Source organism: Dipodomys ordii, unplaced genomic scaffold, assembly GCF_000151885.1.
Source record: "Dipodomys ordii isolate 6190 unplaced genomic scaffold, Dord_2.0 Scaffold64, whole genome shotgun sequence".
In the NCBI taxonomy this organism is placed as follows: Eukaryota; Metazoa; Chordata; class Mammalia; order Rodentia; family Heteromyidae; genus Dipodomys; species Dipodomys ordii.
Genome location: NW_012267280.1, coordinates 5383921 through 5399424, shown reverse-complemented (window position 1 = coordinate 5399424; position 15504 = coordinate 5383921). Strand labels below are relative to the sequence as shown.

Here is a 15504-nt window from a genome sequence, read left to right as displayed (position 1 = left end):
CAAGTGGTAGAGCGCTTGCCTTGAGCTGAAGAGCTGAGGGACAGCGCCCAGGCCCAGAGTTCAAGCCCCACGACTGACAAAAAAAAAAAAAAAAATGTACTCCCTCAAGCAGAGTGTTGGTGTCTCATGCCTGTAATTTTGGCTACTCAGGAAGCTGAGATCTAAGGATCTCAGTTCTAAGCCAGCCTGAGCAGGAAAATCCATGAAACTCACCAATTAATCACTTTAAAAAAGAAAAAAAGAATAAAAGCCAGAAGTAGACTTGGCTCAAGTGGTAAATGGTTAACATTGAAACCAAAAGCTCAGGGACAGTGCCCAGACCCTGAATTAAGCCCTACAACCACATTTGGACACATACATAACACTTTTCAGTTATGAGAGTGGAAGGTTCCATGCTTCCTATGGAGGACCTACAAAGAAGATCTTTACTGTCCCTTCCAGCTTCTAGTAGTTGCTGGCAGTTCTTGGTGTTCCTTGGCATGGGGATGCATTACCCTCTGTGTGTTTAGTTCGAAATGTCCCTCTTAAAAGGACACCAGCCATTGGACCAGGGTCCACTGTCATCCAGGGTGACATTAATTACCTTAACTAACAACATCTGCAGAACACAAACTCTCCCCCAGTTCCACATGATTTCTCTTGAGGGCTTTTTGAGGGTTTGGGTTTTTGGGTTTTTTTGGACATGGGGCTGGGTGCTATCCCTGAGCTTTTTTGCTCAAGGCTAGTTCTCTACCATTTTGAGCCACAATGTCACTTCCAGTTTTCTGGTGCTTAATTAGAGATAAAAGTCTACAGACTTTCCTGCCCAGGCTGACTTCAAACTACAATCTTCAGGTCTCAGCCTCCTGAGTAGCTAGGATTACAGGCATGAGCCACTGGCGCCTGGCCATCCCTGAGAGTTTGTTTGTTTGTTTTTTGTCAGTCATGGGGCCTGAACTCTGGGTCTGGGCGCTGTCCCTCAGCTCTTCAGCTCAAAGCTAGTGCTCTACCACTAGAGCCACAGGCACCACTTCCAGCTTTTTCTGCTTATGTGGTGCTGAGGAATCAAACCCAGGGCCTCATGCATGTGAGGTAAGCACTGTACCACTGAGCCACCTTCCCAGCCCTCCCTGAGGTTTTGTTGTTTCATGCAGTGCAGGGGATTCAGCCCAGACAAACATTCACCATTGAGCCACTTGAAGCTGCACATTCTTTTCTAGCATAAAGTGAGCAGTGGCTGGAATATGCGAAGTGTCTTCACTAAGACACTTGTTGGACAATGGAGACAGGGGCAATCTGGCATAGGCAAGGAGAATTGGGGGGGGGAATGCCCGGGGGGGATTCAGCTGCTAAGATGCCAAAAATAGCCACCTGGCAGACGGGAAGCAGCCATGCAGAAGAGACCAGGGCAGCACCATCCAGCTGCCATCTGGCTCGCCCTCTTTTTCAACTCCCAGGGTCTGGGCAGAGGCCAAGCAGGACTAGGGAGGAACAGGGACCAGCAGAGAGATAGTATCAAAGATACTACATGAGGACCTAAGTCATAGTTGAGTGTGAATGTGTGTGAGTGTGTGTGTGTGTGTGTTGTGGATTGAACTCAGAGCCTGTGCATTGTCCTTTAGCTTTTTCTACTCTAGGCTGTCACTTGAGCTATTATGTCCACTTCTAGCTTTTTGGTGTTTAATTGAAAAGTCTCAGACTTTTTTTACCTTGGCTGGCTTTAAACCACAATCTAATCACAGCTTCCTGAGTAGCTAGGATTACAGGCGTGATCCACTGTCTCCTGGCCTGTCATGTTGACAGCTGAGCCTTCTAGCTACTGCAGCCTCATGCTTTCTGCCCCCAGGGCCCTTACACAAAATACTCCAGCTTCATCTTCATCCACAGCTCACTCTACTTAAGGGCCTTTGCAATGCTATTTTCTCAGCTTGGAGCTCCCTTCACCCAGCCAGCCATTGTAGATCCCTGAGTTTCCGGAGCATCCTCAACAAAGCATCACAAATTGGATTGATACAAGAGTAAAAATGTCTGCTTTCATAATGCTGAGGCCAGAAGTCTAATAGTAGGGCCACAGACTTCCATCTAGAGTCTCTGTAAGGGTGGTTCCCACGTCTTTCAGTATTTGGAGCACCTGGGTCCTTCCTGCCTCTGGAAGTTCCTTCCTACCTCTTCCAGCTTCTGGGGGCACCAGGTATCCCTTGGCCTCTTACCAAATTACTCCAGTCCAAATTACTCCCTGCGTCCATCTCCAATCAGCTTTATTCCCAAATTTCCATCATGTGTTTGTGTGCCCATACCAGGGCTTGAACTCTGGATTTCACATTTTCTTGCTTCTGGATGGTGTTTTTACCATTTGAGTCATGTTTCCAGCCTAGTATGGAGTCTTGAGGACTTTTCTGTCCAAGGTTGACTTCACACCTCCATCCTTTAGGTCCCAGCATCCTGAGTAGCTAGGATTTCAGGCATGAGCTACTGGCACCTGGCTCAAATGTCCATCTTGGTATAATGATCCAGTCACTGGACAAAGGCCACCTTCAACCATCACGATAGTGTATTGTGGTCACATCAGGAAAGACTAGAGAACAAGACTTGAATAAGTCTTTGGAAGTGTGGGGGAGCACAATTCAGCCCAGAACAGCATCCAGCTCAAATGTATTATTATGACCTTTGACCTTGTTACACCATACCAGTGTTCCTCAAATCTCAGCCCATTTTTATCTAGAACACTGATGGTTACCAAGTGGAACTGTGTACCCTGCATAGTTCTTAGCTCAGCGGTAACAGCCATGTGAAAGAAGAAGGCATTGGAGACCTGACAATCCATGGGAAGAGAATCAATCATCAGGCTTCAGACACTTTTTATTTGTGTGCATGTGTACACTCATGTGCTAGTGCCGGGGCTTGAACACAGAGCCTTGGGCTCTCACTTAGCTTTTGCACTCAAGGCTGGTGCTCAACCACTTGACCCATACCCCTCCACTTTCAGCTTTTTACTAGTTAGTTAGAAATGAGTCTCACAGACTTTTCTTTCTTTCCTTTTCTTTTCTTCTTTCTTTTTTGTCAGTCATGTGACTTGAACTCAGGGCCTGGGCACTATACCTGATTTTTTTTGCTTAAGCCTAGTGCTCTGCCACTTTGAGCCACAGCACCACTTCCAGATTTCTGGTGGTTAACTGGAGATAAGAGTCTTAAGGTCTTGCCTTCCTGGGCTGGCTTCAAACCATGATCTTCAGATCTCAGACTCCTAAGTGGCTAGAGTTACAGGTGTGAGCCACTGGAACCCAGCTGGTGATGTTCTTATTGAGATAAGGTTAACACAACATGAAGCTAGACATTGGTTGCTCATACCTGCTATCCTAGCTACTCAGGAGGCTGAGATCTAAGGATTTCAATTAGAAACCAGCCTAAGCAGGAAAGACTATGAGACTCTTATCTACAATTAAACATTAAGCCACTGTGGAGGGGCTAGGAATGTGGCTTAGTGCTGGAGTGTTTGTCTAGCATGCATGAAGCCCTGAGTTCCACTCCTCAATACCACATACACAGAAAAAGCCAGAAGTGGCACTGTGGCTCAAGTGTAGAGTGCTAGCCTTGAGCAAAAGAAGCTCAGGGATAGTGCCCAGACCCTGAGTTCAAGCCCCAGGGCTGGCAAAAAAAAAGCCATTGGTGGAGGCATGGCTCAAGTAGTAAAGGGCAAGCCTTCAGTGGAATGAGTTAAAGGATAGTTCCTAAGCCCTATGTTCAAGGCTCAGTACTGGCACACACACACACACACACACACACACACACACAAATATTCACACAACACATAACTGCCTGTTTGAAAATGTGTGCTTTGATGGCTTTTAGTACATTCACAAGGTTGTATCACCACCACCTCTGTCTCATCTCCACAAAAGGTCCTTTCCCATGAGCAGTCACCCAATCCCCTAGGGACCCCTAGCATCTAGGGATCCACTTTCAGTATACAGATTTGCCTGTTCTGGACATTCCTGTTAATAGAGCCACATAATGTGGGACTTTTTTATTGTGTTTTTTTTTGGGGGGTCCGGTCATGGGGCCTGAACTCTGGGTCTGGGCGCTGTCCCTCAGCTCTTCAGCTCAAGGCTAGCGCTCTACCACTAGAGCCACAGCACCACTTCCGGCTTTTTTCTTTTTGCTCATGTGGTGCTGAGGAATCGAACCCAGGGCCTCAGGCATGTGGGGTAAGCACTCTACCACCGAGCCACCTTCCCAGCCCTGGACTTTTTTATTGTTTTGTTTTGTACTGGTTGTTACATATTACTGGTTGTGATAGGTGTCAGAGCCTCCCCACCTTTTTTTTTTGTCCGTTGTGGGGCTTGAACTCTGGGCCTGGGCATTGTTCCTGAGCTCTTCAGCTCAAGGCTAGCGCTCTACCACTTGAGCCACAGCGCCCCTTCCAGCTTTTTCTGTTTTTGTGGTGCTGAGGAATCAAACCCACGGCCTCATGCATGTGGAGTAAGCACTCTACCACTGAGCCACCTTCCCAGCCCCCTCCCCACTTTTTCACTGTTAGTAATACTGCTATGTGAATATCTGTATATAGATTTCTTTGGGGTTCTTTTGTTTTTGCTCTTTTTCCTTTATTTCTCTCCTTCTTTCTTCTTTCCTTCCTTCTTTCAGTGCCAGACCTGGAGCTTGAACTCAGGGTCTGGGCTCTGTCCCTTAGCTTTTTCACTCAAGTCTAGTGCTCTACCACTTGAGCCATAGCTCCACTTCTGCCTTTTATAGGTGGCTAATTGGAGATGTTGGTTAATTTTTTCATTTTAACTTTTTGGTGGGTAATTGGAAAGTCTCACTTTCCTGCCCAGGCTGGTTTGGAACCACAATCCTCAGATCTCAGCCTTTTGAGTAGCTAGGATTACAGGCGTCAGCCTATATACAGTATTGTATAAGGCACCTGGCATATATACAAGTTTCTGAGAGAGGCATGGTTCCGTTTTTCCAAACTGTATTGTCCAGGTGGATAATTGGGATGGATAGGATTGAGGCAGTGAGGGGGGGGGGCAGAGTTGGGGGGGGGGGAAGATTAGGAAGGAGGCGGTCTGAGAGTCAGGTGCTGATACTGCCCTGCCTCGACCTACCAGGTGCGCATGAGGATGGTGGCAAGGCCCTAGGCCCAAGCTCCGCACCATGACCTGCTGGTTGCGCATGCTCAGCCTGCACATGCTGCTGCTGCCCGCGGCGCCACCCCCAGCCGGGGCTGCCCGGCCCGCTGCGAGTGCGCAGCCCCCACGCGCTCCGTGGCCTGCGCGCGTCGCCGCCTGACCACCATACCCGACGGCATCCCCGCCGAGACACGCTTGTTGGAGCTGAGCCGAAACCGCATCCGCTGCCTGAACCCGGGCGACCTGGCCGCGCTCCCCGCCCTGGAGGAGCTAGATTTGAGCCAAAACGTCATCGCGCACGTGGAGCCCGGTGCCTTCGCTGACCTGCCGCGTCTGCGCGTGCTCCGTCTCCGTGGCAACCAGCTCAAGCTCATCCCGCCCGGGGTCTTCACGCGCCTGGACAACCTCACACTGCTGGATCTGAGCGAGAACAAGCTGGTCATCCTGCTGGACTACACGTTCCAAGACCTGCACAGCTTGCGGAGGCTCGAGGTTGGTGACAACGACCTGGTGTTCATCTCGCGTCGGGCTTTCGCCGGTTTGCTGGCGCTTGAGGAGTTGACCTTAGAGCGCTGCAATCTCACGGCCCTATCCGGAGAATCGCTGGGCCATCTGCGGGGTCTGGGGGCCCTGCGCCTGCGACACCTGGCCATCGCTGCCTTGGAGGACCAAAACTTCCAGAAGCTTCCAGGACTGCTGCACTTGGAGATCGATAACTGGCCGCTGTTGGAGGAAGTAGCCGCAGGCAGTCTGCAGGGTCTCAACCTGACGTCGCTGTCGGTCACCCACACCAACATCACTGCCGTGCCGGCAGCTGCACTCCGACACCAGGCACACCTGACCTGCCTCAACCTGTCACACAACCCAATCAGCACGGTGCCACGCGGATCCTTTCGGGACCTAGTGCGCCTGCGCGAGCTGCACCTAGCTGGGGCCCTGTTGGCTGTGGTGGAACCACAAGCATTCTTGGGGCTTCGCCAGATCCGCTTGCTCAACCTCTCCAACAACATGCTCTCCACCCTAGAGGAGAGTACTTTCCACTCGGTCAACACGCTAGAGACGCTGCGCGTGGACGGGAACCCACTGGCCTGCGACTGCCGCCTGCTGTGGATCGTGCAACGTCGCAAAACCCTCAACTTCGACGGGCGGCTGCCGGCCTGCGCCACCCCAGCCGAGGTGCGCGGTGATGCACTGCGCAACTTGCCCGATTCCGTGTTGTTTGAATATTTCGTCTGCCGGAAGCCCAAGATCCGCGAGCGCCGCCTGCAGCACATCACAGCCACCGCTGGCGACGACGTGCGCTTTCTGTGCCGCGCCGAGGGCGAGCCCGCGCCCACCGTAGCTTGGGTAACACCCCAGCACCGGGCAGTGACGATCGCCAGCCCGGGCCGTGCACGCGTGCTGCTCGGCGGGACCCTGGAGATCCTGGACACGCGGCCACAGGACAGCGGCACCTACACATGCGTGGCCAGTAATGCGGGTGGCAACGACACCTACTTCGCCACCCTGACCGTGCAGCCCGAGCCGGCCACCAACCGGACCCCGGGTGAGGGTCACAACGAGACACTGTTGGCCACACGCTTCCCACTGGACCTCACCACCATCCTGGTGTCCACGGCCATGGGCTGTATCACTTTCCTGGGCGTGGTGCTCTTCTGCTTCGTGCTGCTGTTCGTGTGGAGCCGTGGCCGTGGACAACACAAGAATAACTTCTCCGTGGAATACTCCTTCCGAAAAGCCGACGGGCCTGCAGCCGCCGCCGGCCAAGGTGGCGCTCGGAAGTTCAACATGAAGATGATCTAAGCGCCCACCACCACCACCCACCTTCCCTCTCCGCCCCCACGATCCCCGGGGAGGAGGAAGGGGAGCCAGCGCCTGCTGATTTCCACCTATGCATTTCCTGCAGGCTGGGGGGAAGGGGAAGGTGCCGCAGCAAGCCTGCTCTCCAGCAAAACTTCCCCCTTTATGGTTTTTGTAGAAAGGACTCCTTTTCATCACAACGCATCTTTTGCAGTTTCTCAAGTGTTTTCTAAAGGTTTCATCCTGTCTTTCTGCCCCTGCTATATTATAGGTCGCTGGAATGGAGGGTGGAAGGATTTAGGGGTAAAGGGATTGGAGAGTGGGCTTCCTTCTACACATTGGCTAGGGGCTCAGAGCTCAAGAGTTCCCCCCTCTCCCTCCCGCCCCCATGTTTCCATTCAAAGCCAGGAGGTTGTATGTCCTGGCTCCCAACTTCCCTGTCCACACCCAAGTCTCCCATGGGGAAATGGTCTGCTCCCGAAACCCAGGAGGGGACCCCCAGCCTGAGGGAGCACACAGGAATATCTGCACTGTTCACACCTGTGTGCCCCTGAGCTCACACTCAGGGTTCACACTTGCTCACAATCTGGCACACAAGACCTATTACTCAGAGATGGACCTCGCCTTCCCCCCCTGCCCCCCCCCCCCCCCCCCGCCCCAAGTTAACCCTACAACCAGGGCATGGCACTGGAGCCCTTATGAGCAAACACAGCTCACACCCAGGACCTGCTGAGCCCACACCACAGATACATTCAGCTCACACCCAGACACAGCTAAGCAGCAGGTGACCTCCCACAGACCTAAGGGCTGGCCAGATTTTGCTGAGCAGGTCAGACACACAACTGAAGCCAAGCACACACCAGTGCTCCTTGTTGTGGGTCTCCACACCTTATCCTACATTTTCCCTCCCCTCTGGCCCAAAGGGGCTGTCCACTAAGAGAAACCATGTCCCACAGTCTCACAGCAGACCTAGCTGCCACAGGCTCCCTGTGGGCCACTCTGAGATCTGGGTTATCTTTTAAGCAAGCCAGCTTGGACAGCCTGAGTGTGGCCTCCTTTTGGACACCCAGGTGGGGAAAGATGGCAAGTAGGCTGGCACTCAAGGTCATTTCTATGTACCCTCCAAGGGCAGTAATGAACAACCAGACCAAACAAAGGTTTTGTGTCCCCTAGGGAGGCCTAGATCCCCAATCACTCTAGGAAAGCCACAGAGGATCTGAGTCTCTACAACTTTAGGGCCTCAGACTTAGGATCAGCTTGGGGACTCCAGGCCAGAGTAAAGCAGAAAGCCCCTCCCCCATGATCACTGTCTCTCTGTCTGGTGCTCAGTAGGTGGTGAGCACCCATTGCAGGGGGAGAACAAACAGGAATGATCCTACCCAGAGGGATTCCAGCACCTGACAAGGCCTGGCCACAACCCGGCCTTCCCCTACCTTGTTCTTGTCCCACTCTTCATGTTGGCCAGATGACAGGACACTGTTGAAGGAAGAGGCATGGGAAACTTTGTGCAGCTTGATTTTAGCCTAAAAAGGGCTTGGGCGTTGACCAGAAGGGGAGGACAGGCTCCCCAAGGATGTTGTAAGAAGAGCTTGGAGCCAGCTCTACTTCCTCCCACCCAGCAGTGTGATCTGAGGACCACCTTGTATCTTCCTCTAGACACAAGGTTTGAAAGTCTAGCCTTTGCCCAACACTCCCAGGCCAGGCCTACAAATGAGCTTTTTGACTCAATTTGGATCCAGACCCTTCAAAGTTCTGACCAGAGAGATAACTATCTTAAGATAAAAGATTGAGATAGAGCTTGGTGCAGGAGAACATGGGGAACCCCAGTCCTGCCCTTGATATACAGATGGATAGCAGGACATGAGTGAGGGGTGGAGACTATAACCCCAGGCCCCACCCCTGAGCCTGGCAGAACTCACCACTCTGGTCCCTCAGCATCCTCCTGACCCTCAATTGCCATGACAACCCTGAGGGCCTTCCAAAATGACATCCAAGTGCCTTTAGCATCACTAAAAGACAGGAGGAGATGCTTTTCCAGCAGTATAGGGGTCTACAGAGTATCAGTCCATTTGGAATTTCGCAGCCCCTCCCTCCCCCCCCAGCCTCCCATTTCCCCATCCTGCTGTGTTTGATTGGAATCTAATAAAATTGAAACTGATTTAATAACCAACTTCAGACTATTTTTCATGCCCATGGGAGAAGTACATGAGCATGAGGCAGGGGTTGCCAGGTCTCTGGGGAGAGTGACCTAGTTCTGTTACCAAAGCAGACCTAGAGAGTGACATGTCATGATGACATCACATCTCACACTTTAGGAGCAGCCATATCATTCCTAGCATGTTTTGGGGGGTTTTTTTTGTTAGTTTGGTCAGTCATGGGGGCTGAACTCTGGGCCTGAGCTCAGTCCCTCAGCTCTTCAGCTCAAGTCTAGGGCCCTACCACTTGAGCCACAGCGCCACTTCTGGCTTTTTTTTTTTGCTTATGTGGTACTGAGGAATCAAACCCAGGGCCTCATGCATGCAAGGCAAGCGCTCTACCACTGAGCCACCTTCCCAGACAACAAGTTCTCCTGGTGTTTCAGTTTTGAAGATTCTGGGACTGAACAGGGGACATGGCCAAGCAGAAGGGGAAGTGCTTCTTTAGGAAGTGAAAACCCAGAACAAAGAGCCTGGTTGCATTTTTCTTTGAACAGACATGACTAGAGTTTTCTGTGTGTGTGTGTGTGTGTGTTTTCTGTGTGTGTGTGTGTGTGTGTGTGTGCGCGCGCGCACGCACCATGTGCACACACGCGCATGCCAGTCCTGGGGCTTTGAACTTGGGGCCTGTGCTCTGTCCCTAAGCCTTTTTTTTTTTTTGCCAGTCCTGGGGCTTGAACTCAGGGCCTGGACGCTGTCCCTGAGCTTCTTTTTGCTCAAGGCTATCACTCTACCACTTGAGCCACAGCACCATTTACAGCTTTTTCTGTTTATGTGGTACTGAGGAATCAAACCCAGGGCTTCATGCATGCTAGGCAAGCACTCTACCACTAGGCCATATTCCCAGCCCCACTTTGGGCTTTTTGGAGGTTAATTGGAGAGTCTCATGGACTTTCCTGGGCTGGGTTCAAAATGTGATCCTCTGATCTCAGCTTTCTGATTAGCTAGGATTACAGGTGTGAGCCACTGGTACCTGGCCCACTGGAGTTTTCTACCCTCCACTAAGATGAAGAAGCCAAATATGTCCCACTTCCCAGTCTCACAGGGGGCTCCCCATGACCACTTACCCTGACTCAGCCTCTGAAAATTCAGCTCATCTTTTTATCCATCCCTCCCATCCCATCCCATCCCACCCCGCCATGCTCCTACCCCTGCCACACACACAGCTTTTAGCTCCACCAGTCCTTAATAGTGGCTTCTTTCTAGTATGCATTCCTGTCCCCCTCCTGTCTTCTGAGGGCATGGGGAGGGGGCTCCCAGCCCACTGATGGGAAGTGATGCCGAAAGGTTTCAAACCAACCATGGGGCCTGGCCTGCATTCTAATAGTTCCCTAGCATTTCCTGTTGGGCTGCTGGCCCCAATTAGATACATCCTAGGAAGCTGGGGCCTGCAACTACAGGGACTCTCCTCTCAGAGGTCACTCTGGTCTGAAGGTAGGGGAGACCAAAAGGAGTCTGGGCAGCAGTACTAACTGTATTGTTGGGGTCCAAGTCAGGGAGGTTCCTTCAGTGCCTGCTTGGCTTGCTGGTGAGAGCTGAGAGCCTATTGACTAGGCTCAATAGTGGCTTCCTTTGGAATGTCCGTGTCCAGCTGTCCCCAAGATGTCTTATGGGTTGGACATTCTATCCCCATCCCAAAAGTACAGTGGATGCTTCCCCTGAGTGATTGATAGGTAACATACAGAGAGGGCTGGGTGCTGGGTGCTGCTCAGTGGTAGAGTGCTTGCTTAGGATGCATGAAACCCTGGGTTCAATTCCTCAGTACCACATAAACAGAAAAAGCCAGAAGTGGCACCATGGCTCAAGTGGTAGAGTGCTAGTCTTGAGAAAAAGAAGCTCATATACAGTGCCCAGATCCTGAGTTCAAGCCCCAGGACTGGCCAAAAGAAAAAAAAGCTGGAAGTATTAGTGTGGCTCAAATGGTAGAGTACTAGCTTTGATTTTTTTTTTTTGCCAGTCCTGGGGCTTGAACTCAGGGCCTGGGTACTGTCCCTGAACTTTTTTTGTTCAAGGCCAGCACTCTGCCACTTGAGCCAGTGCCACTTCCAGCTTTTTCTGTTTATATGCTACTGTGGACTTGAACCCAGGGCTTCATGCATGCTAGACAAGCACTCTACCACTAAGCCATATTCCCAGCCCAAGTACCAGCTGAGTAGAAAAAGCCAAGCAAGAGCAGGAGGCCCTGAGTTCAAGCCCCAGACAGTATCAGCACAAAATAGAACCCAGAAAGGGAAAGAAACCCACCCAAGGTCATGGCTGGGCTCGGAAGTCCTGATACATTGGGGTGTCCCTGATATGGGGTATCCCTGATATGCTGGAGGGCTTTCTGGCACTATTATACAAAGAGCTTTCACCTGTGCACATGATCACCCCACAGGTGTCCACAGCAGCATGAGCCACCTGGAGCCACCTACTGAGACTCCTAAGCTTGAAAGTCCCACCTGCCAGCCCAACCCATATACACAACCTTGGTGAGCAGTGAGAGCGGGGCCAGGCTGGGAGCAGCCAGGGGAATTGCCACAAACTGGGAACCATGAGTATGGAGCCCATACAGGGGCATCTACAGGGGCTTCTGGGATGGTGTCTTGCCTAGATCTGTGCAGAAAGCTTGGGGTCACCTGGTGCTGGATAGCACAACTCTCTACACTTACTTGACCCAGCCCTCCTTCCTGGCCTCCTCTACAAATTGAGGGTGCCCTCCTTCCCTGGAGAACACCAAGTCTTTGCATATTTAATTACATTTCTTTTAAGGATGGAAGATCTGGAGCAAGATGGAGTCACATGTAAAGCATCCATGCCCCATGTGTCTGCAACCCCATCTCTCCGTCCACAGGGGAGGTCCATGCCCACCTACTGGCTTCCAAGGCCTACTGACCTGGAATTCCTGGTCACTCTCCTCAGATCCACGGCCTTGTCCCCACCCCTACTGAAAAAGACCCCCACCTGGACCCTGTTTCTGCCTACTCACAGAGTCCCCATTTGGGGCCCACCAAGACAGCCTCACACTGAGCTCCCACAGTGCGGATGAGAGCCAGGCCAAGGTGACATCCACCTGTCCCCCTGAAGAGCTGGCTTTCATTACACTTGATGATGCACTAGGCCCCTTCCTCCTAATTCTGCATAATCCTGAGGCCATGCTATGTTAGCTGCCTGGCAGCTAGATGCCCTTCATGCCATCCACTCGCAGCTCCATGCACGGCTCACCAGTAGCTGCCCTGGGCCTTGTCATACCAACTCTGGCTTCCACCTGCCGAACAGCACGCCTTGTACAGGGAGCAAGAATGCACTCTATTACCGATTGGTGTGTGTGGATGAGGATGTATGGCACATGCCTGCCACCACAGTGAGTCCTGCAGGGTCAGGCTGGTCACATTACCCTTCTTCCAGATGTCCCCAGCTGTCCATCTTATTGTTTGTTAGTTAGTTTATTGTGCTGGTACTGGAGCTTGAACCCAAGGACTTAATCTCTCACTTGTTTTTTTTTTTTGTTCAAGGCTAGCATTCTAACACTTGCCCACAGCTTCACTGGTTAATTGAAGAGATAAGAATTTCTCACATTTGTCTTCCCAGGTTGGCTTTGAACCGCAGTCCTCCTATCTCAGCCTCCTGAGTAGCTAGGATTACAGGCATGAACCATCAGCATCTGCTTCCTTAATTTCCATCTTAAAATATAACCAAAACAGGGGAGGAGAATGTGGCTTAGTGATAGAGTGTTTGCCTAGCATGGTTTCAGACATGGGTTCAATTCCTTAGTACCACATAAACAGAAAAAGCCAAAGTGGCTCTGTGGCTCAAGTGGTAGAGTGCTATCCTTGAGCAAAAGAAGCTCGGGAGTTCAAGCCTCAGGACTGGCCAAAAAAAAGGGGGGGAGCGGATAATTAAATATAACCAAAACATACATGCTCAACTCTGATTAAATTTGGGAGCTTTTGGAACCATGTTTCTAAAGGGTGAAACCACTTGTAGCCTGAAGTATTTGCAATAGGGTCATATTAAAACCCCTCTGGACCAAGTGCTGGTGACTCATGCTTATAATCCTCACTACTCAGGAGGCTGAGATCTGTCTGAGGATCACAGTTCAAAGCCAGCCTGAGCAGGAAAGTCTGTGAGACTCTTATCTCCAATTAACTGTCAAAAAAAAACCCAGAAGCTGATACCTACATCAAACAGGAATCTAAATGTACTCTATAAAAGTTAAATGACACATGTACATTGACCTAATTTCTATGTATTGGATAAAAAGTTATAATGTCAAAAACAAAAAAACAGAAGCTGAGCTGTGGCTCAAAGTGGTAGAGCGCTGGCCTTGAGCAAAGGAGCTCAGAGACAGTACCCAACCCCTGAGTTCAAGGCTCCTGAACCACAAAAAAATAAAACCCTTTGGAGCTGGGCTCCAGGCTCACACCTGTAATCCTACTACTCAGGAGAGAGATTTGAGGATCGAGATTCAAAGCCAGCCCAGGCAAGAAAGTCTGTGAGACTGTTTATCTCTAATAAACCACCAGAAAACCTGATATGGTGCGGTGGCTCAAGTGGTAGAGCATTAGTCTTGAGCTGAAAAGCTGAGGGACAGGGCCCAGGCCCAGAGTTCAAGCCCCACAACTGACACACACACAAAAAAAAAACCCTTTGGGAGCCAGGTACCCATGGCTCATACCTGTAATCCTAGCTACTTAAGAGATTCTTTTTTTTTTGTATTTTTTTAAATTTTATTTTATTGTAAAGATGCTGTACAGAGGAGTTACAGTTACATGAGAAAGGCAGTAAGTACATTTCTTGTTGAGCATTGTTTCCCTTGTCAGGAGATTCTTATCTCCAATTAACTGTCAAAAAAGCCAGAAGTAGAGCTGTGGTTCAAGTGGTAGAGTGCCAGCCTCAAACAGAAAAGCTAAGGGACATTACCCAGGCCTTAAGTTCAAGCCCAAGCACATTCATACACATGCGCGCGCATTCGCACGCACACACACACACACACACACACACACACACACAATCTTGGGTCCCTAATTACCATCCTCTCTAACGTAATTTTCCTCAAAAGTCATCACTGGGTGCTAATATCCACATCAACTCTGAGCCCTGCTTCCAGGATCCCTGTGGCCAGCCCTTCCTCCTCCCTGCCTTCCACCCAAACTTGTAGGAAGTGACTGGGGTGGTTGGGTGACTCAGGACAAGTAAGTCCATTAGCAGGTGGGGCTGCTTGGGAAAACTCAGTGGTCTAGGACCTGATGTTCCCTTCTGTAATGCAGGTACCCAATTCTGGAGTGGAATTACTCCATCAAAAGGGTGTGGAACTGCAGGCCTACCTGCCCCCCTCATTTTAGTCTCCAGGGACTCTGCCAGAGGGCACACTGACTGCAATGCCCTGAAGAGGCCCAGCCACACTGGCCACAGAGGTACCTGAGCACACAGTGGCCCAGTGGCTGGAGGAGGTCAGTGAGCCTCAGCCTTAATGGGCCATGCTCAGGCCTAGAGCTCCTGAAGGAGCATGGTGTGACCCTGACCAAGTTGAGGCCCAAGAATCTGCTGCTGGCTGAGCCTCAGGGCTGTGGCCCGGCACTTGCTGCTGACTTTGGCTGGTATCTGTCAGTGTTTGCCAGGTGCCCATACTCTACAGCTCAGCTGCCATACCACACCCTCAGCCACACTCTTGGCTGCCAGCCTGGAATGCCTACCTGTCCTGCTGCCCTGCACCAGACCCTCTGCTACTCAGCCATGACAGGGACTGCAGGCACTACTTTAGGGGCCAGGGCCAGAGCTGCGCTGCCAGGGTGCTCCACTAGGATGCTGGCTGCAGTTGCAATGCGCAGTGCTGCTCATGCCCCTAGCTGAACACGCTGTCGGAAGCCAGGTACCTGGTCCAGGACTGGCTTTGCTGTGAGCACCTGACTGAGGCCACCCAAGTGTCGCTGGGGCAAACCCTGGTGCTGCTGTGGACTGATCCCAAGAGTGGACACCCTTGACCAGAGCTAATGCTGATGGCCAACATCTCCATGCTAGAGCAGTTACTTGCCCTCCAAAAGAGATCAAGAGGCCAGCAGAGAGCTCAAGGATGTGCCATTCTCCCTCTATAATTCCTGACCCTTCCTACACTGAGACTAATGGCCAATGCTTACAAAGAATGTGCAAAGCCCTGCAATTAAGGTGCTGGGTCTGTACTGTCTCCATGAAGATAAACACTGTCCTTACAGGGACAGAACCTAAAGCACTGCTGGAGCCTGGATTGTCTTGTGTGCTGAACACAGCCAGTGACTCTCCAAGATTGTATCATCCAATCCCTTGCCAAGTCTGGACTGTCAGGCATCAGACACACCCATATGCCTGGCTTTTTCTTCTTTTCCCCCTTCCAACTTGCTACACCCATCTGACCTCTTACGGTTGCTGGATTCTTCCAGTCTCCA

The 15504-nt window shown here is 51.3% G+C and overlaps 2 protein-coding genes across 2 annotated transcripts; both read left to right on the top strand.

Annotated features, from left to right (window-relative positions):
* The first annotated feature begins 5133 nt into the window (after positions 1 to 5133).
* Lingo3 (leucine rich repeat and Ig domain containing 3) lies at positions 5134 to 6911 on the top strand. The gene is given in 2 exon segments (XM_013022793.1): positions 5134 to 5199; positions 5202 to 6911. Coding segments are annotated over 2 exon segments (1776 nt in total).
* Positions 6912 to 11494: 4583 nt separating this feature from the next.
* LOC105990340 (chromosome unknown open reading frame, human C19orf35) lies at positions 11495 to 15066 on the top strand. Its single transcript, XM_013022705.1, is given in 7 exon segments — positions 11495 to 11574; positions 11937 to 11941; positions 12074 to 12144; positions 12261 to 12446; positions 14428 to 14535; positions 14721 to 14959; positions 14961 to 15066. Coding segments are annotated over 7 exon segments (795 nt in total).
* Positions 15067 to 15504: the final 438 nt, after the last annotated feature.